We start from the raw sequence: 27,627 nt of genomic DNA, 5'->3' as shown, positions 1-27,627 counted from the left end.
AATTCCACAGGCCCACCACACTCTGGCTGAAGAAATGTCTCCTCATTTCCATTTTAAGTTTAGCCCCTCTAATTCTAAGGCTGTGCCCACAGGTCCTAGTCTCCCCGCCTAACGGAAACAACTTCCCAGTGTTCACCCTTTCTAAGCCATACATTATGTTGGAAGTTTCTATTAGATCTTCCCTGAACCTTATAAACGCTAATGAACACAATCCCAGGATCCTTAGCCGTTCATGTACGTTAAACTTACCATTCCAGGGATCATCCGTGCGAATCTCCGCTGGACATCCTCCAGTGCCAGTATGTCCTTCCTGAGGTGTGAGGCCCAAAATTGGACACAGTATTCTAAATGGGGCCTAACTAGAGCTTTATAAAGCCTCAGAAGCACATCGCTGCTTTTATATTCCAACCCTCTTGAGATAAACAACAACATTACATTCGCTTTCTTAATTACGGACTCTACCTGCAAGTTAACCTTTAGAGAATCCTGGACCAACACTCCCAGATCCCTTTGTACTTCTGCTTTACGAATTTTCTCACCGTTTAGAAAATAGTCCATGCCTGTATTCTTTTTTCCAAAGTGCAAAACCTCACATTTACTCACATTGAATTTCACCAGCCATTTCCTGGACCACTCTCCTAAACTGTCTAAATCTTTCTGCAGCTTCCCCATCTCCTCAGTACTACCTGCCTGTCCACCTATCTTCGTATCATCGGCAAACCTTGCCAGAATGCCCCCAGTCCCTTCATCCAGATCATTAATATATAAAGTGAACAGCTGCGGGCCCAACACTGAAGCCTGCAGGACACCACTCGTCACCAGTTGCCATTCCAAACAAAATCCTTTTATCCCAACTCTGCCAATCAGCAGATTGAGAAAGAAATAGCTATGTTTCTAATGAAGAATGGGATACAGAGCTGTGGGGAGCTGGCAGAAAAGTGTTTTTGTTTCCTTTATTCATTCACACAATGAGGGCATCGCTAACCAGGCAACATTTATTGCTCAAAGGGCAGTTAAGAGTCAACTACATTGCTGTGGGCCTGGAGTCACATGTAGGCCAGACCAGATAGGGATGGCAGTTTCCTTCCCTAAAGGACATTAGAGAACCAGATGTGTTTTTTTTTCCCCACAACAATTGACAATGGATTCATGGCCATCATTAGATTCCTCATTCCAGATATTTATTGAATTGAAATTCCACCATCTGCTATGGCGAGATTCGACCCTGATCCTCCAGAACATTATCTGGGTCTCCTGGATTAACAGTCCAGTAATAATACCACTAGGCCGTCACCTCTCCTTGCAATTAAGACCAGGGTAAGACCAACCGTGATCATGTTAAAGGGCAGAGCAGGTTCGAAGAGCTGAATGGCCTACTCCAGCTCCTAGTTCCTACGTATACTGTTGTCTCCACTCCAGTCGGTGGTGCTTTTCCTCCGTGTTGGGCTGTATAGACTGTGTTTGGTTCTCTATCTTCTGTCCCTTGGAGCTAGCCCTTGTACTGACCGCTGTGCTTTCTGTTTGCTTTTCTGAAGCTGCTAAATCCTACAAAGATGCTGGGATCCTCACCTGCTGTGAGACCGGGAATGATCAGCCAGTCACAGTTACTGCAGGTTTGATTTTTCGCCTTATATTTTGTGGCTCAGTTGTCAATGAGTGAGTGAAGCCCCCTTCATATGTTGCAACTCAACAGCTGCGATGTCCCAGCACCTTCCCACCCCTCCCAATCTTACTGACACTAAGGACTCACAGCAAGTCCCTCCACCTGACACCAAGGAAACGTGGAGGTCACTATTCTTCAGACACTCAGCTGTACTCACCCACATTTGATGGACCAAATGACTCTATTTTGTATTGTAATGACCTCATCATTACTGACTTAACTGAATGATACATTTGTACGGAAGCTGCTGATGAGAACAGTGTTAACATGAGTCAAAGGGCAGTGACTGGCTTCTGTTGATATTTCCAGTCTACTTTTGGCTACTGTGCTTTGTATTGTAAGGGGAGAGGGGCTTGCTCACATTTGTTAATCTGATCACCTTCCTCAAATCCCATACCACCCTCTTTCTTTCTTCCTCTCCAGGTCAGCCTCTGATTTCATGTATCTACTCCTCCCCCGTTCCTTCTCCACTCTTGTTTATTTCTCCTATTCCCTTAAATAATGCAGGGGATTAATAATTCACACTTTACCTAATTTACAGAGGATCCACAAGCATGGAGAGCACATGCAGCCTTTAGTACTTTGCCTGAGTTTTGAATCTGGTGTCTTATTGAGGCAGGTTTGTGTTATCCCTCAATCTAACACCTTACTCTGCAGCCTCTGCTTACTGCCTGTCGTGGTGTTTGCTGTATCTGGGATACAAACAGCTTGTGTTCAGTTACTGCCTGACAGGTATTGCAACATGACAGCAGGTGAGTGACCAGCAACAGCCTGCCTGCAACCTCACAGCTTTGGTGAATCAACCTGTCCACAGCTGCTTTCCTTTCCCCCACCTCCACCCCCCCACCCTCCAATCTTTGTCCCAAAACTCCCATTCTCAGATTCCCACCCCAGTGTGTTGTGCTGCTACCTTCATCACCATTCCTCCAGGTCAAGCCGGGGCCAGCCCCTCTACTGGGCTGGTCTGAGACTAGGCTCGGGCCCAGTTCCTGTCCTGGGTCTGTCTGAGACTAGGATTGGGACCAGCTCCTGTCCCGGGCCAGTCTGAGACTCGGCTCAGGACCAGCTCCTGTCCAGAGTCTGTCTGAGACTAGGCTCAGGACCAGCTCCTGTCCCGGGTCTGTCTGAGACTAGGATTTTGACCAGCTTCTGTCCCAGGCCATTCTGAGACTAGGCCCGGGACCAGCTCCTGTCCCGGGTCTGTCTGAGACTAGGATTGGGACCAGCTCCTGTCCCAAGTCTGTCTGAGACTAGGATTGGGACCACCTCCTGTCCCAAGTCTGTCTGAGACTAGGATCGGGACCAGCTCCTGTCCCGGGTCTGTCTGAGACTCAGCTCGGGTCCAGCTCCTGTCCTGGGTCTGTCTGAGACTAGGATCGGGGCCAAACCTTGTACCTGGGTCTGAACCCCGGTCCCTGGTTCTGTGAAGCACTACTGAGCTAATGGGCTGTCCCATGTTTTGCCTATGTATTGAGAGAACTGTGCCTCCTAACATGTGTGACACATTTTACAGAACTGTACTGCATCTACGTGAAGTCCTGGTCCATGTCAAATACCTGTTTATCCAAGTCCACATTTCCATATTTCTATATGCCCTGCCATAGGAACTTCCTATTCCCCTCACAAGACCTCCTTACAACCTCCTTACATTTGGGTGGTACCATGAGCTGGTGAGCAACCACCCAGTCTGTCCGTGCATCTGTGAGAATATCCCCACTTCCTTAATTGAACTGCTGTGGCTCAGTGTTTAGTACTGCTGCCTCACAGCACCACTGACCGGGGCTTGATTCCACCCGCGGGCGACTATCTGTGTGGAGTTTGCACATTCTCCCTGTGTCTGCGTGGTGCTCCAATTTCCTCCCACAGTCCAAAGATGTGCAGGTTAGGTGGATTTCCAAAATGACTGCCAGACTACTCGGACCTCTCAGCATCAGTGTAGCCCACAAACCCACCAACACACTAAAACAGAAAAAAAAAAGCTAATGAACTTAAAAGACCCTATACAGACAACAAACAAAACGAACGTCATCTACAAAATACCTTGCAAGAACTGTGACAAACACTACATTGGACAAACTGGCAGAAAGCTAGCCACCAGGATACATGAACATCAACTAGCCACAAAACGACATGACCCACTATCACTAGTATCCTTACATACAGATGAGGAAGGACACCACTTTGATTGGGACAACACATCCATCCTAGGACAAGCCAAACAGAGACATGCACGAGAATTCCTAGAAGCATGGCATTCCAACCGGAACTCCATCAACAAACACATTGATTTGGAACCCATCTACCACCCTCTGAGGGAAAAAAACAGGAAATGACATCACCAACGTAGGAAATGACATCACCAACCCCAGGAAACCTAACCAGATAAATAGAAAGCGGGACATTACACCAACGCTTCGTCGGAGGCTCACTGATGATGTTATCTAGAATGGTGACGAAACGCCTGAAAACTAGCCTTCCAGCTCAGCGAGCAAACTCACATCCAGTGGCTTGGCCATGCTAAATTGCCTGTAGTGTTCAGAGATGTGTAGAATTAGGTGGATTATAGGGTGATGGGTTTGCATGGGATGCTCTGAGGGTCGGTGTGAACTTGTTGGGCCGAAGGGCCTGTTTCCACATTGTAGGGATTCTATGAAATTTCTATGAAAACACTCTGGAACTCTGTCAGTCTTAGCTTCACAGTGAACTGCTTGTTAATTACTTCACACTCAATCTGCTTCCTCAGCCTAAGTTAATGAAGACCAAAGACTTTTCTTGAAATATCCTCATTCGCAAACAGTTTCAGTCACTCTAGCACCAGCTCGTTGTGTCACTGTGACCTCTGATGATGGATGAACACAGCAGGCCAAGCAGCATCTCAGGAGCACAAAAGCTGACGTTTCGGGCCTAGGCCCTTCGTCAGATGAAGGGTCTAGGCCCGAAACGTCAGCTTTTGTGCTCCTGAGATGCTGCTTGGCCTGCTGTGTTCATCCAGCTCCACACTTTGTTATCTCGGATTCTCCAGCATCTGCAGTCCCCATTACCTCTGATGATGGACTTTGTTTAGATATCCCTCTGCTCACTACGTATAAGGGAAAAATGTCCAGAACGTACTCCTGGAAATGTTCTGTCACTGTCACACTAACCCTTATGCTAACGCTAACCCCTAACCCGCACCCTGACCCTAACCCTAAGCCTATCGCCCCAACTGGACTTTGTGATTCCAGGCGAAGCCAAATTATTTCACAGGAGTAAGTCGACACAGGTAATTTCCTAACCGCCCTGATGACCACTGATTCAGGCAGTAAGTCCCACTTCAATTGGGGTTTATACAATAGAACTGCAATATATTCCCCACCTATCCTATTTAAGACCATAAGAATTAGGAGCAAAATTAAGCCATTCAGCCCATCGAGTCTGCTCTGTTCAATCATATCTGATATGTTTCTCAACCCCATTCTCCTGCCTTCTCCCTGTAATCTTTGATCCCCTCACTAATTAAGAACCTATTTATCTCTGTCTTAAATGCACTTAATGACGTGTCCTCCATAGTATTCTGTGGAAATGAATTTCGCAGATTCTCCACCCTCTGGCTGAAGAAATTCCTCCTCATCTCAGTTCTAAAGGATCACCCTTTCAGTCTGAGGATGTGCCTCTGAGTCGTGGTCTTTCCAGCTAGTGGAAGCACTTTTTCCACGACCATTCCATCCAGGCTTCTCAGTATTCTGGAAGTTTCAATCAGATTCCTCCCTCGTTCTTCTAAACCCCTTTCGAGTACAGATCCAGAGTCTAGAATGACACCTCAGATGACAGGCCTTCATCTCAATGTAATTTTTGTGAACATCCTGTGGACCCCCTCCAAGGCCAGCACGTTATCCCTTAGATACGGGGCCAAAACTGCTCACAATATTCCAAGTATTGGTCGTGGCTTTTTGATGCCAGTTGCTGTTCATGTACTCACTCATCTCCATCACATGGGTAAGGAAAACCACCAATTTGATTTGGACAACACCAGGATCCTGGGACAGGCAAAGCAGAGACACGCATGGGAATTCCTAGCGGCCTGGTTCTCCCCTAAGCGAGCCATCAATAAACACACATGGCTAGACCCATCTGCTCCATTGCGAAGGAAAACCGGATGTGAGATAATCCAGCTCAACAGACCCCAGAGTTTAAAAGCCAGGCAGGAAAACACAATGGCGCTTCATTGGAGGCTGCACTGATGAAGTTACCCAGCAGGATAATGAAACGCCTGCGGAACAATGAACCAGTTCAGTGAGCCAACCAACCACAACAGCCCTATTTTACCATGCACTTCTACTCCGCACTCTCATCATTAATAATGGACTCTAACATCTAACCAACAATCAGAGAGGCTAATTAGCCTATACTTTCCTGCCTTCTTCCTCCCTCTTTTCTCAAATAGAGGTGTTATGTTAGCCATTTTCTAGTTCTGTGGGACCCTCCTGGAATCTAGTGATTGCAGAAAGATCACCACCAATGCTTTCATAATCTGCTCAGCTGCCTCTTTCAGAACTCTGGGGTATAGTCCATCTGGTCCAGGTGATTTATTTACCTTCTGGCCATTCAGATTCCCCGCCACTAGACTCATCTCAGCTTCCTGACTCTCCTGAAGCTCTGGTATGTGGCTGATGTCTTCCACTGTGAAATCTGATGCAAAATATCTATTCAGTTCCTCCGTCATTTCTTTATTTCCCATCATTACTTCGTCAGCCTCATTTTCCGGCTGTCCAATATCCACTCTTGCCTCTCTCTTACCTTTATATATCGAAAAATACTTCTGTAATCGTCTTTTATATTTCCAGATAGCTGACCCTCATGTTTTATCTTCTCCCTATATATTGCTTTCTTAGTTATCCTAATCTGGTTTTTAAAGGCTTCTCAATCCTGTGACTTCCCACTAATCTTTGCCACATTCTCTGCTTCTTCTTTTATTTTTATGCTGTCCCCAGCTTCTTGTGTCAGCCATGGTTTCCTTGTCCTCCCGTCACTATGTTTACTCTTCCTTGGGATGAAGTTTTGCTGTGCCTCCCGAATTACCCCCAGAAACTCCTGCCATTGCTGTTCCACTCTCTTCCCTGATAGGTTCCACTTCCAGTCAACTCCAGCCCGTTCCTCCCTCATGTCTCTGTAGTTACCTTCACTTAATATTGTTACATCTGACTCCAGCTTCTCCCTTTTAGACTGCTGGGTGAATCCTGTCATATCACGGCTCCCTAATTAAGTTTGCCTCATTACACATCACAAAATCCAGAATTCATGTTTCCTAATGGGCTGAACCACAAGTTGCTCCAAAAAAATCATCTCATAAACAATCCACAAATTACTTTTAAAAAATGGAAAAGTGAAAAAACTGCGGATGCTGGAAATCAGAAACAAAAACAGTAATTGGTGGAAAATCTCAGCAGGTCTGGCAGCATCTGTGGAGAGAAAACAGTTAGCGTTTCCGGTCCAGTGACTTTCTTCAGGACAGAAGGGTCGCTGGACCTGAAATGTTAACTCTGGTTTCTCTCCACAGATGCTGCCAGATCTGCTGAGATTTTCCAGTGATTCACAATTCTTTTTCCTGGGATTTGCTACCAAATTAATATACTTAGTCCACCAACATATGAAGTCCCCATGATTAGAGTAATAGTGCTATTTTTAACATGCCTTTCTATCTCCTGATTTACTTTTTTACTAACACTTCAGCATTCAGTGAACTCTGTGGAGGAGAAGCTAAATCTTTCTCCACAAAATGAGTTTCAGTAGCACTTTCTCCCTTAGAATGTCAGTGGGCTTCCCTACATCGCTGAAGGAGAAAGGGTTATCTTCCATTTGGATAAAAATGCTTCATATCAGTTATCTGTCCTGTGTATCTCCACTGTGCACACAGTAGAAATGTTCTACGAAATGATATAGAAGCAGCTGAGCCAGGTTATGTCGACTGTGTTTGGTTCTCTATTCTCTGTCCTTTGGAGCTATCCCTTGCATTGACTGCTGTGCTTTTTGTTTGCCTTTTCTGAAGCTGCTAAATCCTACAAGGATGCTGGGATCCTCACTTGCTCTGAGACCGGGAATGATCAGCCAGTCACTGCTGCTGCAGGTTTGATATTTTACTTTGTGGTTCAGTTGTCAATGATGTTGAGGTGTCCTTGTTGGACTGGTCTGGACAAAGCCAAGTCACACAAAAGGGCTACGCTCCGTAAGCCTGTGATTTCAAATAAACCTGTCGGACTATAACCTGGTGTTATGTGACATTTTTATTTATTCATTCATGGGATGATGCAGCATTTATTGCCTATCCCTAATTGCCTAGAGGACAGTCAACAGTCGACCACACTGCTGTGGGTCTGGAGTCACATGTAGGCCAGACCAGGTAAGGATGGCAGCTTCATTCCCTGAAGGACATTGGTGAACCAGATGATTTCTAAAGTTGTGAAGTTGAAGGAAGCCTCCTTCATACAGTGCAATTCAGCAACAGCAGTGATGACCCAGCACAGGAATGGACAGGGGAGGTAATTGACTCCATTCCAAGCTGGGAATTTGCCCCTGTCCCAGCTCGGCCTGAGTCCAGGACCGGGGTTGGTCCCTGTCCCGGCTCGGCCTGAGTCCAGGACGAAGGTTGGCCCCTGTCCTGGCTCAGCTTGAGTCCAGAACCAGGACAGATTTACAGTGAGATCAGGTACAGACTGTGGGAGAATCCTGGATGGGAAGTTGGCACAAAGGTTATACTCAAGACACCAGGATTAATCTCTGACTCATTAGAAGCTCTGGGCTGACCCAACTGCTATTTGGGACTTTTGGTGGCCCGGGGGTGGGTGTTATTGCTGCAAGCCAATTGACTGCTTTGGCTGAAATCTGCAGAACAATTTAGGGCATCCAGAGCTTGTGAAAGGGGCTGCATAAATCCAGTTTCCTATGGAGTCTGTATTCAGCACCTGTGAGCTGAGCAAGATTGGAATGTGGTTTCTTTGTTATTCAGTCAAATGGGAGCAAATTAATGTTAGTGTCACATTGTATAGTATACAATGCTGGTCTCCTTATTTAAGGAGTTCAGAGGGTTCCCTAGATTTATACTTGAAATGGGGTGGTTTTTTTTATGAGTTTAGGTTAAACAGTGTGACATCAAAGAGCCTTCGCAAAATAGGGGTCAGTGGAAATCGTGGGAAAGTTGGAGTCACATCTGACACACAAGGAAATTGTTGTGATTGTTGGGGGTCAATCATCTCAGCTCCAGGACATCTCTGCAGGAGTTCCTCAGGGTAGTGTCCTCACCCCAACCATCTTCAGCTGCTTCATCAATGACCTTCCCTCCATCATAAGGTCAGAAGTGGGGATGTTCGCTGATGTTTGTACAATGTTCAGCACCATTTGTGACTCCTCAGATACTGAAACAGCCCGTGTTCAAATGTAGCAAGACCTGGACAATACCCAGGTTTAGGCTGACACATGGTAAGCCTCATTCACACTACATAGATGCCAGGCAATGAGCATCTCCAAAAAGGGACAATTTAACCACCACCCCTTGACACTCAGTGGCATTGCTGTCAATGAATTCCACCACACCAACTTCCCAGGGTTATCATTGACCAGAAACCTGCAATATGAGCACAGTGGTTACAAGAGCAGGTTGGAAGCTATGAATACTGCAGTGAGTAACTCACCTCCTGACTAGGGACGGGTAACAGCCCTGATGATGCATCTTTAGATATTAAAGGATGTTGCTGCAGAGATAGTGGATGCACTGATAGTAATCTTCTGAGAATCCTTAGGTTCTGCAGAAGTCCCAGAGGATTGTAAAACTGCCACTGTAACACTTGTATTTGAGAACGGGAAGGAGACAAATACAAGTAACTATATACCATGAGATAACACGGTGTAGAGCAGGATGAACACAGCAGGCCAAGCAGCATCAGAGGAGCAGGAAAGCTAATGTTTTGGGTCTAGACCCTTCTTCAGAAATTTCAAACAGGATTAGTTAGTACTTTAAACTGAAAAGAGGAGGGGTGTGGTCTCAGTTGCTTGGAAAACTTTGGGGAAAAAGTTAAAGGGAGGAGGGCTCAGCAGAGGCGATTAAAGTTTTTAGAATAAGTAAAAGAGCAGAGAGTATAGGTAGGATAGGGTCAGGAATTTTACTTCAGGTGCAGCAGAAAAGAGGACAACTGTGAGAAAGGGGACAGTCAACATAGGACTGAAGGTCTTGTAGTGAAATGTGTGCAGAATACAAAACAGGGTAAATGAGGTTGTAGAGATAGCAAGGTGTAGAGCTGGATGAACGCAGCAGATTTTCTGAAGAAGGGTCTGCTGTGTTGATCCAGCTCTACATCTTGTTACCTCAGATTCTCCAGCATCGGCAGCTCCTACTATCTCTAATAACCGTATACCAGTTTGCTTAACAATTCTGATTGGTGCTGTGTTAGAGTCCATTATAGAGCATTTAGAAATCCATACCATGATCAAGCAGAGTCAGCATGGCTTTCTGAAGGGCAAGTCATACCTAACAAATTTACCAGAATTGTTTCATGAGGTAACAAGCCGGTGTAGATAAATGGGAAGCAGTGGATTTAATATGGTTGTATTTTCAGAAAGTGCTTGATGTGGGATCACACATTAGGTGCCTTAATAAGACAAGAGCCTATGCCTTTGGCAGGAGGTGCCTTCAGGGCTGTGGGAATTGAACCCATGCTGATGGTAATGTTCTACACTGTAAATTTGCCATCCAACTAACTGAAAACTAACTGATCCTCTCTTCACTTGAATAAGCAAAATAACTGTAGTATAGCTAAGTTTGCAGATGATAAAAATATAGTTTGATGGCAAGTAGTGAGGATGCAGAGGGATAAAGAAGGGTAGAAATATTGAAGAGGGATGTCGACAAAAAGACAGATTGAACAGCTGATCAGCTGGCTCAATGAGGGCGATGCTTTCAATGTCACTTACTTGGGCTTCAGCAAGGCTTTTGACAAGGTTCCACATGGGACACTGACAGCAAAGGTTAGAGCTAATGAGATCCAATTGGCAAATTAGATACAGGATTTGGCCCAAAACAAATTGCTGGAAAAGCTCAGAGATAATGGGAACTGCAGATGCTGGAGATTCCAAGATAATAAAATGTGAGGCTGGATGAACACAGCAGGCCAAGCAGCATCTCAGGAGCACAAAAGCTGACGTTTCGGGCCTAGACCCTTCATCAGAGCTCTGATGAAGGGTCTAGGCCCGAAACGTCAGCTTTTGTGCTCCTGAGATGCTGCTTGGCCTGCTGTGTTCATCCAGCCTCACATTTTATTATGCTGGAAAAGCTCAGCAGGTCTGGCAGCATCTGTGAATAAAAAAAACTCAGAGTTAACGTTTTGGGTCCGGTGACCCTGAGTGTTCTGAAAAAGGGTCACCCGACCTGAAACGTTAACCCAGATAAGTATGAAGTAATGCACTTGGGCAGGACAAACAACACAAAGGAAATCATGATAAACGGCAGGATCCTGGGAAGCACCAAGGTGCAGAGGGACCTCAGTGTGTGTGGCCACTGGTCACTTAAGTTATCAGAGAGATTGGCAATGTGACTAAGAAGACTTGTGGGATACTTGCCTTAATAATTGAGGAATAGAACAGGGAAGCTGTGCTGAATTGTATGAAAAGTTGTAAGGTCATTGCATTTAGCATGCAATTCTGGAATCCATATTATAGGATGGATCTGATAGCAACACAGAAGGTGCAGAGGAGACTTACCAAGATGTTGACAGGGCTGGAGAGTTTCAGCTATGAAAAGAGATTGGGGCAGACTGGATGTTGTTTTCCTTGGAGCAGAGGACTGAGGGAGGGGCACAATTGAAATGTATCAAATTAAGAAGTGCATAATTAGGGTAAATCGGGGCATAGATTTACGGGAAGAGGCAGGGGGTTTAGAGGGATGTGAGGAATTGTGTGGTGAGAATCTGAACTCACTGCCTCAAAAGATCGTCAAGGCAGAAATCTGTATGACTTTTAAGAAGTGCAGTAAGATGCAAAGGCACACCAAGCTATGGGCACGTGCAGTCAAATCGGGTGAGAACAGTTAGGTGATTTGTTTTTGACCACTGCTGATCCAAATGGGGTTTTTCTGTTGATCTCCGAGACTCTATGACAAGATTCTGAAAAGAATCCAACAGGATAGATGTTGTTTCCTTTTGTTGGAGAGTCGAGGACCAGAGAGCATAAACTCAAAATAAAGGGTCACACGTTTAGATTATATTCCTTACAGTGTGGAAACAGGCCCTTCGGCCCAACAAGTCCACACCACCCCTTGAAGCATCCCACCCAGACCCATCCCCATATAACCCACACACCCCTGAACACTACAGGCAATTTAACATGGCCAATCCACCCAGCCTGCACATCTTTGGACTGTGGGAAGAAACCGGAGCACCCGGAGGAAACCTACGCAGACACGGAGAGAATGTGCAAACTCCACACAGACAGTTACCCGAGGGTGGAATCGAACCCAGATCCCTGGTGCTGTGAGGCTGCAGTGCTAACCACTGAGCTACTGTGCCACTCATTTACATGAGGAGCAATTTCTTCTCTTCTCTCAGAGGGCAATGAACCTGTGGAATTCTTTACCTTTTGGAGGGTTGTTGAGACAGAGTCATTATAGCCACATTCAGGGCTGAGCTAGATATATTTTTAGTCGGTAAGAGGATCAAGGGTTAAATCAGCCATGCTCTCATTGATTGGGGAAGCAGCCTTAAGTGGGCTGAATGGCCTGCCCATGCTCCGACTTGTTATGGTCTTATGGCAGTGAGTGTTGGCCCAGGCAGACACGTCCTATGAATGAATGAAACAAAAGGCTTGGCTTTTATCAACTTGTGTTTGTAAAAGTAAGAGGTGCTTTGATAGTACCATGTAATATCTGTTGGGGGGGATGTCTTCCTCATTTAGGAGAGTCTAGAATTGGGTGTCACTGTTTACAAACTGGGTCCCACATTTTTCTTCGAGGATTGAGTGTGTTTGGAATCTCTTTGCCAAAAGGTGGGGGAAGAAGCACTCAAATATTTTTAAGGTCAAGATGGATAGATTTTTTCTATTCATTTGTGGGATATCAGTGTTGCTGGCTGGCCAGCATTTCTTGCCCATCCCTAATTGCCCTTGAGAATGTTGGGGTGAGCTGCCTTCTTGAACCGCTGCAGTCTATCAGCTGTGGGTTGACCCACAAGGTCCCTTGGGAAGGGAATTCCAGGATTTTGACCCAGCGACAGTGAAGAAATAGCAATCTATTTCTAAGTCAGGATGGTGAGTAGCCTGGGGGTGAACTTGCAGGGGGTGGTGTTCCCATGTATCTGCTGCCCTTGCCCTTCTAGTTGGAAGTGGTCGTGGGTTTGGAAGGTGCTGTCTGAGGATCTTTGGTGAATTTCTGCATTGCATCTTGTAGATAGTACACACTGCTGCTACTGAGTGTCGGTGGTGGGGGGAGGGGATGTGGTGCCAATCAAGTGGCTGCTTTGTCCTGGATGACGTCGAGCTTCTTGAGTGTTGTTGGGGCTGCACCCATCCAGGCAAGTGGGGAGTAACCCATCACACTCCTGACTTGTGCCTTGTAGATGGTGGGACAGGCTTTGAAGAGTCAGGAGGTGAGTTGCTCACCGCAGTATTCCCAGCTTCTGGCCTGCTCTTTTAGCCACTATGTTTATGTGGTGAGTCCAGTTGAGTTTCTGGTCAATGATAACTCCCAAGATGTTGATAGGGGGGTATTCAGTGATGGCAACACCATTGAATGTCAGGGAGCAATGGTTAGATTGTCTTTTATTGGTGATGGTCATAGCCTGGCATTTGTGTGGTGTGAATGTCACTTGCCGTTTGGTAACCCAAACCTGGGTATCGTCCAGATCTTGTTGCATTTGAACACCGACTGCTTCAGTATCTGAGAAGTCTCGAATGGTGCTGAGCATTGTGCAATCATCGACAAGCACCCCCACTTCTGACCTTATGATGGGGCAAGGTCATTGATGAAGCAGCTGAAGATGGTTGGGCTGAGGTCACAACCCTGAGGAAGACCTGCCGAGATGTCCTGGATCTGAGATGATTGACCTGCAACAACCACGGCCACATTCCTGTGTGTCAGGTGTGACTCCAACCACCGGAGGGTTTGTTCCCGATGCCCACTGATTCCAGTTTTGCTCGGGCTCCTTGATGCCACACTCGGTCGAATGCAGCCTTGATGTCCAGGGTTGTCCCTCTCACCTCACCCTCTGGAATTCAGCTCTTCTGTCCATGTTTGAACCAAGGCTGGAATGAAATCAGGAGCTGAGTGGCCCTGGTGGAACCCAAACTGGGCGCCACTGAGCAGGTTATTGCTGAGCAGGTGCTGCTTGACAGCTCTGTTACTGACACCTTCCATCACTTTACTGATGATTGAGAAGAGACTGATGGGGTGGTATCGGCCGGGCTGGATTTGTCCTGCTTTTTATGGACAGGACATACTTGGGCAATTTCCGACATTGTCGGGGAGATACCAGTGTTGTACTATACTGGAACAAATTGGCTCGAGGAGCGACATGTTTTGGAGCACAAGTCTTCTGTTGCTGGAATGTTGTCAGGGCCTTTGCAGTGTCCAGTGTCTCTCAGCTTTTCTTGATATGATGTGGAGTGAATTGAATTGGCAGAAGACTGATATCTGTGATGCTGGGGACCACTGGAGGAGGCCAAGATGGATCATCCACTCGGCACTTCTGGCTGAAGATTTGCTGTGAAAGCTTCAGCCTTATCTCTTGCACTGATGTGCTGGGGCCTTCCATCATTGAGGATGGGGATATTTGTGGAGCCTCCTCCTCCTGTGAGTTGTTTAATTGCCCACCAGCATTCACAACTGGATGTGGCAGGACTGCAGAGCTTAGATCTGATCCGTTAGTTGTGGGATCACTTAACACTATTGCTTGCTGCTCCCGCTGTTTGGTGTGCAAGTAATCCTGTTTAGTGGCTTCGCCAAGTTGATACCTCATCTTCAAGTATCCCTGGTGCTGCTCCTGGTATGTCCTCCTGTGCTCTTCATTGAACCAGGGTTGATCTCCTGGCTTGATGGTAATGGATGAGTCGGGGATATGTTGGGCCATGAGTTTACAGATTGTGCTGGAGTACAATTCTGCTGCTGTTGATGGCCCACAGCGCCTTGTGGATGCCCAGCATTGAGTTGCTCGATCTATGTGAAGTCTGTCCCATTTAGTGCCACACAAAACGATGGAGGTAGTTTTCAATGTGAAGGCGGGATTTCATCTCCACAAGGACTGTGCGATGGTCACTCTTACTGATATTGTCATGGACAGATGCAGCAGCAGCTGGCAGATCGGTAACAATGGGGTCAAGTATGTTTTTCCCTCTTGATCCTCGCTAAAAAAGATGTTGAAAGGCAACTTTACTGCTGTAATTTTTCCTCCTTTTTTATGTCATCCTTTGGACAGAATGTAAAAGCTGAATTCTCTTAACCTACCAATTGTCATTCGACATTTATGTGCATTCTCTTTATAAGCTTGGTACTATTTTCAACATTTCGATTGGCTCCTACAGGCGTTAGATGTATCCCTTGGAATTTTTCTTATTTGTTGGAATATTTTGGAATTCAGTGTATTCCTAAACAATCCCTTAAATACTCCTGCTGTATCTCTTGTGACTGATCCTTTACCCTCATTCAGTTTAACCAGGTCTACTTCCTGAGGTGGAGCGTTTGATTGCAGACGTTTAGTCACCCTGCTCGGTAACATTGCCAGTGCACCTTCGGTGAAACTTCACAGGAAACACACTGACGATGTTACCTGGCAGGGTGACTAAACACACCAGCTCAGCGAACAAGCCTCGAACTGCGTCCACAACCCGAACTACAAATCTTCTCAAATACTTTAAAGGTCTACTTCCATGCCTTCATAATTACCACTATTTAAATTTTTAAAAATAGTCTCAAACCCAAAGGGTCTAAGGCCGAAATGTCAGCTTTTGTGCTCCTGAGATGCTGCTTGGCCTGCTGTGTTCATCCAGCTTCACACTTTGTTATCTTTGATTATCCAGCATCTGCAGTTCCCATTATCTCTCTTTCCCTAAACTGATTGCAAAGTCCAAGCATATTATGGTCATTTCTACCTAACGGCATCTTCATTGTGAGGTTATTAATTAGTCCTTCCTCCTTGCACAATACCAGGCCTCATATAACCAGGTTGGTTCCAGAACAATAAAATGTGAGGCTGGATGAACACAGCAGGCCAAGCAGCATCTCAGGAGCACAAAAGCTGACGTTTCGGGCCTAGACCCTTCATCTGCATCTGCAGTTCCCATTATCTTTGGTTCCAGAACAAGCTGTTCTATCCCAAAACATACAATGATCTCCTCATCTAGGCCATCTTTGAATCCTGCCATGTCAGTTTATTAAGATCTTGAATTAAGAGCCTAATGATGACCATTGTCAATTGTTGGAAAAACCCATCTGATTCACTGCTGTCCCTTAGGGAAGGAATCTGCTGCCCTTATTGGGCCTGGGCCAAAAACACTTCCCCATCCCATGAATGAATTTTTAAAAGCATTTGCTGCAAACATGTTTGCTCGGGACCAAACTAACATACGGATACTCCCATGTGGTACAACTGTGGTGCATCACCTATCCTGACATTCACCATGTCTTCTCAGGAACCTTAATTATTTTATTCTCTTCTGTATAGCGTTATGTTTTCTCATATATTTTATTAACCTTCCCACCATTGCTATATTATAAATTAAATAAATTTTAGCCACTCACTAAATAACCAGCTTTGTCTCCTGTAATAGAATGACAATAAATTCCTGAGGCTAAAAACGTTTAAGAAAAGCAAAAGCAATAGAATATCTTATTCCATTCTTTCCCTGGGCTCCCTTAATCACTTACCTGTAGCACACTATTGTAAGGGAGACAGTGAGGTCCATTGGCTGGATGGCTGGTGTGCAATGTAGTGTCATGCCAACAGCATGGGCTCAATTCCTGCTTGTGCTCAGATTAAGTTACCACCAGTTGTGTGTCTCTGCAGTGAAAGACTGGTCATGTGTGACAATGGTGATTTTACCTTTATTGTAAGCCATACCAAAATGGCTAGTTTGTTTTTTGCTTCTATGACAAACAACCAATCTCACTCACTTAATGAGGATCCGGTTTCAGTTGCTTCTCAATTAAGCTGCTCTTTCACTGATGCTGGCTACTACAGAATTTAAACTGTAGATTTCAGTTTAATGCCAATCACATGCTAAATTAGATTTGTCCAAAATAAAGATTTAGACTTTCTTACTCAGTAGTTGCAAGCACTTAATCATTGAGCTCCACCACTACAGTTTGTGTGGGCAGTTTGAGACAAATGAAACTGCAGATGCTGCAATCAAGGCAGACAAACAGGAAGCTGGAAGAACACAGCAGGCCAGGCAACATCTGGGGGAAAGGAGCAGTCGGCATTTCAGGACCAGTCCTGAAGAAGGATAATACCCAGAACATTGACTTCTCCTTTCCCCCAGAAGCTGTCTGACCTGCTGTGTTCTTCCAGCTTCCTGTTTGTCTATCTGTATGGTTAGTTTGACTGACTCTCGGGACACAGTCAGTGGCCTGTTTGGGATTTAAGGCCTGTGTGGGTGATATGCTGGTTGGAGTTGGTGAGGCCAGGAGTGGGTGGGTGCTTTCCTGGTGAGATCACAGTGGAGGGGTGAGTAGGTATTTTTCCCTTTTGGTGGACTGTTTCTACAACACAGTTTTGTGTTGGTGTCAGAGTGTCCAGCATTGGTGGATTTTGACTGACCACATGGAATGCACTCTAATAAGTGTCTGATAATTTACTCTGCCCACAGTACAAACCACAGCAGTCAGTCCCCCGCCAGTCCAAGTTGTTCCTCCAGATGTGTTCATGAACCTTCGGTTCATTAATGAAATGTGCCAGAAACCTCTCTTCATACCCACATCTCATGAAACACCTGACCAAGTAAGTGTGACGAATGCCTTATGTTTCAATAAATGTTCAGTTGTGCTACAGTGGTCTGAAGTTGGGCATTGGGGAATATACTACTCTGCACGTGCCATCTTTCTGCTCACAGTGGGACAGGGGTAAAGTCTGAAAGGGGACTTCTTTGAAGTTCATGGTATCTGCAATGTGCAGTAAATTCATTGTATAGAAAGAAATCAGGAATGGCTACTGGATCTAAGTAAGATGTTGACAAGCAGAGAATTCTGAAGAAACTCAGCTGGTCTGGCAGTATATGTGAAAAGAGTTAATATTTTGAATCCGGTCTGACTGTTCCTTGGAATAGCATTATCTGGTCTGCCTACCCTGCATTGTTGTGCAGGGTTAAAGTCCCCAAAAAGTCCAGAGTTACATTGAGCCACCAAGTTTCAGTTCTTCTTCGACTCCGACAGACTGTTGATTAGTTGGGTATAAAGGGTTACAGGGAAGGGGCAGGATGGTGAGGTCAGCCATGACCTTATTAAATAGCAGAATAGGCTGAAGGGGCCAAACATCCTGCTCTTGTTACTTATGTTTCTTAAGAATTCATGTTCATAAGAGATTGTGATGCATACTTGCAACTGGTATGTTATTCTTCACTAGGGTTGCCCAGGAACACACGAATCTTGTTCACCTGAAGGTGAACTTTGGGAGGAGACTACCAGGGAACATTGAAAGAGGCTCTGTAAATGGTCATTTAATAGATTTGACATGCTGAGAGACAATGGTGGGACTGGGGGACATGGACAAAACTTGGGGTTGGTACAAACCTAAGATGGAGTTTGCGGGCAATGCAGAGTGAGCAGACATGTTCCGTCCTCTTTTAAAAAAAATCTCTTGGTGTCTTCCTTGGTCTTCACAGGCTTTATCTGGTCACAAGTTCCTCAATGTTATCGACATTGATGCTGGGGAATTGCTGAATAACCTTCCAGGCAGTGCAAGTGTTACTGAGCTGCCACCCTCATCAGATAAAGTAGAGGTATCTGTACCCCAACTGCATCTCACGGCTGCCTCAGTCACGAATGCTGTACCTCCAGCTGTCTGCCAGCAACATGGTGAGTATTAAATTTGTGCAATTTGACAGCAGCTTTTGAGGAGAAATGACTCAGCTCTCAATGTGCTGGAAACTTCGCAGACCACACTGGAGTAATCAATACTATCTTGCAGGCAAATGTTCATGTGTTGGTCAAGTGGTCACATGTTGGTCAAGTTATGAAAAACTGTAATGAATGATGATAACCTGTAATATACACCATATAACCTGTAATAACCAACAGAGAGGTAAAGATTTATGACATCAAGGTTAGATTACAATACACTAAATAGATAAGGCACTCAAAAATGAGTAACTTGGACAAAACTTATAAATTGGATAGGCCAGTAGATGAAGGAACTTAAGGCAGGCAAATATAAAGTGTTTTACTTTTGAAATGGAAAATCATCAAGACATGTCCAGCATGAAGCTGTAAGAAATGCAATGCTCAACATACCTCTTCCAGTGGGATTTCAACTAAATCCTCAGAACAAGTGTTAGCTGCTAGCACTATTGATGACTCCCTCCAGAATTTTACTGATGAACGAAAACAGACAATTAATAGCAATAGGATTTATTTTTTATAGAGAAGATCCACATTAATACCAGTGTTATTGTTGTACTGCCACTTGTGTGGCACAGATGTTATTTGCTACTTATCCAGTCAACCCTAGATATTGACCAGCTGTTGCTGTATATGGAAACAAATGGCTTTAGTCTCTGAGGAGCTATGAATGGCACTGAACATTGTGCGATCATCAACAAACATTCCCACTTTTGACTTTATAATGGAGGGAATGTCATTGAAAAGTAGCATGTGATGGAATGTTCTGCACTGGCCTGGATGGATACAGCTCCAACAAAACTGAAGAAGCTCAATACCATCCAAGACAAAGCAGCCGCTTGATTGGCACCACATCCACTCCCTCCACCACCGACACTCAGTGGCCGAAGCGTTTGCAAGATCCACTGTAGAAATTCTCAAGGGTCCTGTGAAGACACTTTCAAAACCTACACCCTACATCACTGTGATGAACAGGGGGAGCAGATACATAGCAATTCTACCATCTGCATGATTCCGTCCAAGCCACTCACCATCCTGACCTGGAATAATATGTTGTTCCTTCTCTTACACTAGGTCAATATCCTGGAGCTGTTGAAGTGATTATGAAAGCATCCTAGTTACATACAAAGAACAAAGAAAATTACAGCACAGCAACAGGCCCTTTGGCCCTCTAAGCCTGCACCGATCCAGATCCTCTATCAAAACCTGTCACCTATTTTCCAAGGATCTGAATCCCCCCTGCTCCCTGCCCATTCATGTATCTCTCTAGATATATCTTAAATGATGCTATCATGCCTGCCTCTACCACCCCACTGGCAGTACATTCCATGCACCCTCCACCCTCCTGCGTAAAGAACTTTCCACATCTCTCTCCCTTAAACTTTTCCCTACTCCCCTTAAACTCATGACCCCTAGTAATTGAGTCCCCCATTCTGGGGAAAAAGCTTCTTGCTATCCATCCTGTCTATACCTCTCATGATTTTGTAGACCTCAATCAGGACCCCCCTCAATCTCCGTCTTTCTAATGAAAATAATCCTAATCTACTCAACTTCTCTTAATAGCTAGCACCCTCCATACCAGGCAACATCCTGGTGAACCTCCTGTGCACCCTCTCCAAAGCATCCATATCCTTTTGGTAATGTGGCGACCAGAACTATACACAGTACTCCAAAAGTGGCCGAACCAAAGTCCTATACAACTGTAACATGACCTGCCAGCTCTTGTACTCAATACCCCGTCCGATGAAGGAAAGCATGTCATATGCCTTCTTGACCACCCTATTGACCTGCGTTGTCACCTTCAGGGTACAGTGGACCTAAACACCCAGATCTCTCTGTGCATCAATTTTTCCCAGGGCTTTTCCATTTACTGTATAATTCGCTCTTGAATTGGATCTTCCAAAATGCATCACCTCGCATTTGCTTGGATTGAACTCCATCTGCCATTTCCCCACCCAACTCTCCAATCTATCTATTGATTAGTTTTAAACATAGAGTTTTAAGAGCAGGGATGTTAATGCTGGAATTGTATAAAATGTTGGTTAGGCAACTGCTAGAGTATTAGCACTGGGTACAGAGGAGATTTTAACCAGGATGCTGCCTGGGCTGGAGGAGAGATTGTTATGAGGACAGATTGGATTGACTGGGATTGTTTTTCTTGGAGCAGAGGAGATTGAAGGGGATGTGATTGAAATGTATGAAATAATGAGGGGCATAGATAGGCTAGACACGAATGAGCCTGTCTGCTTGATGCTGGGATTAAATGACCAGGGGGAATATGTTTAAAGTGTGTGGCAGAAAGTTTGCACAAGATGTGAGGACATTTTGTTTTAATCTGGAGAGTGGTGGGAATCTGGAACTCACTGCCTGCAATGGTCTCAGAGACCGAAACACTCAACACATTTAGGAAGTATTTTGATCAACATTTGTGTTGTAAAGGCAGACAAGGCTATGGGCCACGTGCTGAAAAATGAGCTGGAATAGTTTGGTAACAAGGGGTCAAGCTGGATGAACACAGCAGGCCAAGCAGCATCAGAGGAGCAGGAAGATTGACATTTCAGGCCTAGACCCTTCTTCAGAAAACGTCAGCTTTCCTGCTCCTCTGATGCTGCTTGGCCTGCTGTGTCCATCCAGCTCTACACCTTGTTATCTCAGATTCTCCAGCATCTGCAGTCCCTACTATCTCTGGAATAGTTAGGTGGCTGTTTTAGACTGGTGTGATGCAATGGGCCAAAGGGCCTTTTTCTATGCTGTAGACCTCTGTGACTCCCTCCCTAACTACGGTGTAGGTCGACGTAAACTTCATGGTCCGCAGTGATTTAAGAAAACAACTCACCACTGCTTAGTCAAGGTTAAGTAGGGATGAGTAGTAACTGCTGGCCCAGCCAGCAACAGAGAAATCGATAAATGTTTAATTTCTCAAATTTTAATGGATGGGGAGGGGTAGAGTTTTTTGAGGATCAGCCATGATCATATTAAATGGCGGAGCAGGCCCAAAGGGCTGAATGGCCTGCTCCTCTTTTCTTGTTCTCATTCTTCTGTTTTGCTACCAACATTCCACGAACAAATAAAGAAAAATTGCTGAGCGTTGGACAGTATTCTGAAGAGCTCAGGCAGTGATACCCTGAGAATGTGATAATTGACTTGCTGCGATTCTTTTCCCTTTGTGTTGAACTTGTTTCTGTTTGGCATCCCCTCTGGGTGATTAATGCCAAAACGAAGAAAGAGCAGGCTGCACACAGTTCTCCGAGCCCAAAGACTGAGCCCACCACAGGAAATCCTCTCATATTAGAGATATCTTGTGAAATGCTTTAAATTAAAGATTAAGCAGAGATCTGAAGAAAACTCTGAACACACTGAGTGTGATGTTGTGGAATTCATCTCCTAAGTTTGCGATTACAGCGAAAGTGTTTTGGTGTTCATTATTGGAGGATTAGAGGAAAAGATGGTTAAGGTTTTGGAAGCAGGGTGGGTACTTGAGTGTCGAGGGCAAATACTGGCACAGATTGGAGGGCCAAAAGTTCTGTTAGTGAGTGAAAGTTGAGTGCAGTCCTGTTAACAATGAGTGAGCCACTGGGAACTGCTACTGATGACTAAAGGCCGTGGGTTGACTTGAGGGAGCAGACCTTTCCAGCTACTAACTACAGGTTTGTCGTTTCATTCGCAGGGAGCCGGTCTGTCAGCCCAATCCAGCCCCAGAGTGAAGATCAGAGTCAGCAGTTAGTGGAAGATGATCTCACACAAAGACTTTTGCAGCAGGAGAGTATCAATGTTTGGATACCTCCACAAACCTCTGCCCACGCTGTGGGCACAAGGCAAACCCAGGCACAGCTCAGTGAAATGGCACACCAGCTAAATGCCCTGCAAGATATGGCAGAGGACATGGAACAGGACTTTGCCAATACTAAGATGGTAAGGGCTCAAAGTCTACTAAAAGTGACATGTTCCCAACTCATGTACTACAGAGAAATGTTTGGGAGAATGGACTACAAACACCAGGCATTCATCATCATCAGTGGTGCCTTGCAGACAAGCCCGTGGGTGACTGTACAGGCCGCAGACTCTGTTACACTTGGGGCAGAGGCTGGTCACGGGAAGGGGTGGGTGAGGCTGCATGCCCTTCTCGCAGTTTTTGCCTGGTTTCTGCTTTTTCCTGATGAGAAGTCTCAAGGTGCTCGACGCATTCCTGGATGCTCCTCCTCTACCTTGGATGGTCCTGGGCCAGTAATTCCCATGCGTCTGTGGGAATGTTGCACTTTGCCAGTGAGGCTTTGACAGTATCACTGAAGCGCTTCCTCTGTCCACCTGGGGCTCAGCGGCTGTTACCGAGCTGGGGGGAGAACACTTGCTTGGAGAGAGCATCTGCCCACCAACAGTCCATGGAACTGATATTAATAAATAGTGAACTCGTAACAGTGACACTGTTCCGAACAATCCCCAAACTCAAACTGCCCATCAAATATTAAAATGATATACTTTTAGGAAGGACGTGAGAGCATTAGAGAGTGTGCAGAAATTGTTTGACAAATAAGTCTCTCATCCCTAGAACCAGTTACAAGAATAGGTTGGAGAAGCTGAGACTGTTCTTATTGGAGAAAACAATGCTGGGGAGATTTGATTGAGGTGTTCAACACCATAAGCGATCTGAACAGAATTGTTTGGGAATAACTGTTCCCAAGTGGCCAGATTTAAGATGACAAAAGAAGAAACACAGCAAGTGTGGCGGAAGCAGATTCAATTAAGGCTTTCCGAAGGGAATTGGATAATTATCTGAAAAGAGAGAATTTACAGGGAACAGATAGAGGAGTGGGACAAGGTGTATTGCTTTCTTGTGGACAGCCAGAATAGACACCCTCCAGAGCTCTAACCATTCTGCTTCTCCTGCACCTTCACAGCTGACTCGATCACTCCTCGTCTGATGTAGACTCTGATTGTTTTATCATTGATATTGCCTGGACTAACCCTGTACCTACCATCTCCCAACAGCTGATAAACACCATTGAGCACCTGCACAGTGCCATGAAGCCTGAGGAGCAAGTGGAATATTCCAGAACTTGCAACCTTTCTGCTCTGGATGCAGGTAAGGTGGGAGTTTGATTACTTATCCTGGTCTAACTGTTATGAGCAAGGAATGATTAAAATTAGCTGTGCGTAACAGAAATGAGGAAGGTCAGAGAGGAACATCTTACTGATAATAGCTTTTTACAAATGTTTGGATAGGATGGATATCATTCAACATCCAGATAACTCCAGAACTTTTATGATAGCATTAAGAGGCATTTGCGCAGATACATGATCAGGCAGGGAACAGAAGGACATGGGCCGTGTGCAGGCAGATAGGATTAGTTTCATGGTCAGCACAGACACAGTGAGCCGAAAGGCCTGTTCCTGTGCTATACTGTTCTATGTTGTATATTTTTAACTGTATGTTTATTTAATGAATTGTGCATTACTTCTGAAGTGTAATTTACTGCAACAGAGTGGTAGAACATAGAACAGTACAGCACAGAACAGGCCCTTCAGCCCACGATGTTGTGCTGACCATTGATCCTCATGTATGCACCCTCAAATTTCTGTGACCATATGCATGTCCAGCAGTCTCTTAAATGACTGCAATGACCTTGCTTCCACAACTGCTGCTGGCAACGCATTCCATGCTCTCACAACTCTCTGTGTAAAGAACCCGCCTCTGACATCCCCTCTATACTTTCCTCCAACCAGCTTAAAACTATGACCCCTCGTGTTAGCCATTTCTGCCCTGGGAAATAGTCTCTGGCCATCAACTCTATCTATGCCTCTCATTATCTTGTATACCTCAATTAGGTCCCCTCTCCTACCCCTCCTTTTCTCCAATGAAAAAAGTCTGAGTTCAGGCAACCTCTCTTCATAAGATAAGCCCTCCAGTCCAGGCAGCATCCTGGTAAACCTCCTCTGAACCCTCTCCAAAGCATCCACATCTTTCCTATAATAGGGCGCCCAGAACTGGACGCAGTATTCCAAGTGCGGTCTAACCAAAGTTTTATAGAGCTGCAACAAGATCTCACGACTCTTAAACTCAATCCCCCTGTTACTGAAAGCCAAAACACCATATGCTTTCTTAACAACACTGTCCACTTGGGTGGCCATTTTAAGGGATCTATGTATCTGCACACCAAGATCCCTCTGTTCCTCCACACTGCCAAGAATCCTATCCTTAATCCTGTACTCAGCTTTCAAATTCGACCTTCCAAAATGCATCACCTCGCATTTATCCAGGTTGAACTCCATCTGCCACCTCTCAGCCCATCTCTGCATCCTGTCAATGTCCTGCTGCAACCTACAACAGCCCTCTATACTGTCAACGACACCTCCAACCTGTGTGTCGTCTGCAAACTTGCTGACCCATCCTTCAATCCCCTCATCCAAGTCATTAATAAAAATTACAAACAGTAGAGGCCCAAGGACAGATCCCTGTGGAACACCACTCACCACTGACTTCCAGGCAGAATATTTTCCTTCTACTACCACTCGCTGTCTTCTGTTGGCCAGCCAATTCTGTATCCAGACAGCTAAGTTCCCCTGTATCCCATTCTTCCTGACCTTCTGAATGAGCCGACCATGGGGAACCTTATCAAATGCCTTACTGAAGTCCATATACACCACATCCACAGCTCGACCCTCGTCAACTTTTCTAGTCACATCCTCAAAGAACTCGTAAGGTTTGTGAGGCATGACCTGCCCCTCACAAAGCCGTGTTGACTGCATTTAATCAAGCCATGCTCTTCCAGTTGGTCATAAATCCTATCCCTCAGAATCCTTTCTAACACCTTGCAGACGACAGACGTGAGACTTACTGGTCTGTAATTGCCGGGGATTTCCCTATTTCCTTTCTTGAAGAGAGGAATTACATTTGTCACTCTCCAGCCCTCAGGTACGACTCCAGTGGAGAGCGAGGATGCAAAGCTCTTCACAAGTGGCGGAGCAATTGCATTTCTCGTTTCCCAAAGCAGACGAGGACAAGTCTGGTCCGGGCCTGGCGACTTGTCAATCTTAATGTTTGACAAAATTTTCAGCACATCGGCTTCCTCTATCTCTATCCATTCCAGCATGCACACCTGTTCTTCGAAGGTTTCATTCACTACAAAGTTCGTTTCTTTCGTAAAGACAGAAGCAAAAAACTCTGATTTGTCTCCAAAGATGCTGCCGGACCTGCTGAGCTTTTCCAGCAATTTTTGTTTCTGTTTCTGATTTCCACAGTTTTTTTCCGCATCATAAAGTGAAAAACAGGAGGTTTATCGTGGATAATAAAATGTGAGGCTGGATGAACACAGCAGGCCAAGCAGCATCTCAGGAGCACAAAAGCTGACGTTTCGGGCCTAGACCCTTCATCAGAGAGGTTGATGAAGGGTCTAGGCCCGAAACGTCAGCTTTTGTGCTCCTGAGATGCTGCTTGGCCTGCTGTGTTCATCCAGCCTCACATTTTATTATCTTGGAATTCTCCAGCATCTGCAGTTCCCATTATCTCTGAGGTTTATCATGGATTTGTGGAAAATTCTTTTCACCTGGAAGGTGGTAGGGATGTGGAATGCACTACCTGGGAGGGGAGCTGAGATGGGAAACCTCATAAATTAAAAAAAAATTACTTGGACAAGTACTTGAAATATCATAGCATACAAGGCAATGGGCTTGGTGCTAGATAATGAGACTTGTGTATGCAGTGATATAATTTTAGTGGTTAAAATTTTATGGGCTGACAGGTTCCCTCACTTTCCTCATTCACCATCCTGACTTGGAATGAAACTCCCTCCCTAACAGCACAGTGGTGTCCAGAACCCTAGGAACTGCACTGGTTTAAGAAGACAGCTCAGTACCATCTTCCCAACAGCAAATAAAAATGAGCAATATATTTCAATTTAGGCCCCTAGCCCTCCTGATTACAATCAAACAAAATGTTTCCAGAAAATTCATGCCAAACGTTCTGTCCTCCGGGCTTTGTCCTGGATCCATCGGCCACTGCTCTGTCTCTATCCTATTCTCAGCTGGCTTTCCAATGTACTGATATTTTTCTGAAGAAGGATCTGGACCCTAAACTTCAGCTTTCCTGCTCCTCTGATGCTGCCTGGCCTGCTGTGTTCCTCCAGCTCCTCACTGTGTTATCTTGTACTGATATCTCCTTGTGTCTTTGTCTTTAAACTAGGTGCAGTTCTGCAGAAGGACAAATCTCAGGAGCGATGTGTGAGGGCTGCCGTAGGATCTCGTATGTCTGCAGACTGGCAATGTCTCTCTCCCCGATCTGGCACTGACGACAGAGCTCAGGAGCAGTGTTATCCAAAGACACAGACTTCAGCTAGATCATCCATTAGCCCAGACCGGCACCAGCACACACCACCTCTCGCTGTCAAGGACTTGCATCTGTCTCCCGGTAGCTACTGCTACTTGTTCTCAGTAGATGGACACTGTCAGAAAGAGGGCTGCAGGCAGGGCATTGACAGGCAGAGTGAGAGTGAGCTGGGTGTGAGCCAGGCACAGGCAGTGAATGGGGAATGCAGCCGCTGACTGAATGTTTACAGTTGAGTCATACTCACATTGGAGTTCTTGTGAATCATAAACTCTCAGCCCTTTTAATCTGCATCAAACCAGTCACAGGCTCTGGGAAACATTACAAAGCAAAATACAAAATCAAAACAGACCATAGCGCCACTGCCTTCTGAGCAGACAAAACCTTGGACAAAGCATTTCTCCTAAGTGTGACCCAGTTTTTTTTAAAGTCATTCATGGGGTGAGGGTGTTACTGGCTAGGGCAGCATTTATTATCCATCCCTAATTGCCCAGAGGGCAATTAAGAGTCAACCACACTGCTATGGGCCTGGAGTCACATGTAGGCCAAACCTGGTGAGGATAGCAGATTCCTTCCTTAAAGAAC

General features: G+C 45.4%; 1 protein-coding gene across 1 annotated transcript in view; it reads left to right on the top strand.

Annotated features, from left to right (window-relative positions):
- The window catches only part of cplane1 (ciliogenesis and planar polarity effector 1), a 286,526-nt gene that overhangs the window by 243,378 nt on the left and 15,521 nt on the right, over positions 1 to 27,627 (top strand). The window contains exons 39-45 of the mRNA XM_059644976.1: positions 1,536 to 1,613; positions 7,689 to 7,766; positions 17,480 to 17,610; positions 18,491 to 18,683; positions 22,393 to 22,637; positions 23,712 to 23,805; positions 26,902 to 27,126. Of these exons, the coding sequence (XP_059500959.1) occupies positions 1,536 to 1,613; positions 7,689 to 7,766; positions 17,480 to 17,610; positions 18,491 to 18,683; positions 22,393 to 22,637; positions 23,712 to 23,805; positions 26,902 to 27,126 (1,044 nt within the window). The remainder of the gene's footprint in view (positions 1 to 1,535; positions 1,614 to 7,688; positions 7,767 to 17,479; positions 17,611 to 18,490; positions 18,684 to 22,392; positions 22,638 to 23,711; positions 23,806 to 26,901; positions 27,127 to 27,627) is intronic.

The sequence above is a fragment of the Stegostoma tigrinum genome, chromosome 3, assembly GCF_030684315.1.
Source record: "Stegostoma tigrinum isolate sSteTig4 chromosome 3, sSteTig4.hap1, whole genome shotgun sequence".
Classification (NCBI taxonomy): domain Eukaryota; kingdom Metazoa; phylum Chordata; class Chondrichthyes; order Orectolobiformes; family Stegostomatidae; genus Stegostoma; species Stegostoma tigrinum.
The sequence above is the reverse complement of the archived record's forward strand: the minus strand, read 5'-3'. Positions and strand labels throughout refer to the sequence as shown.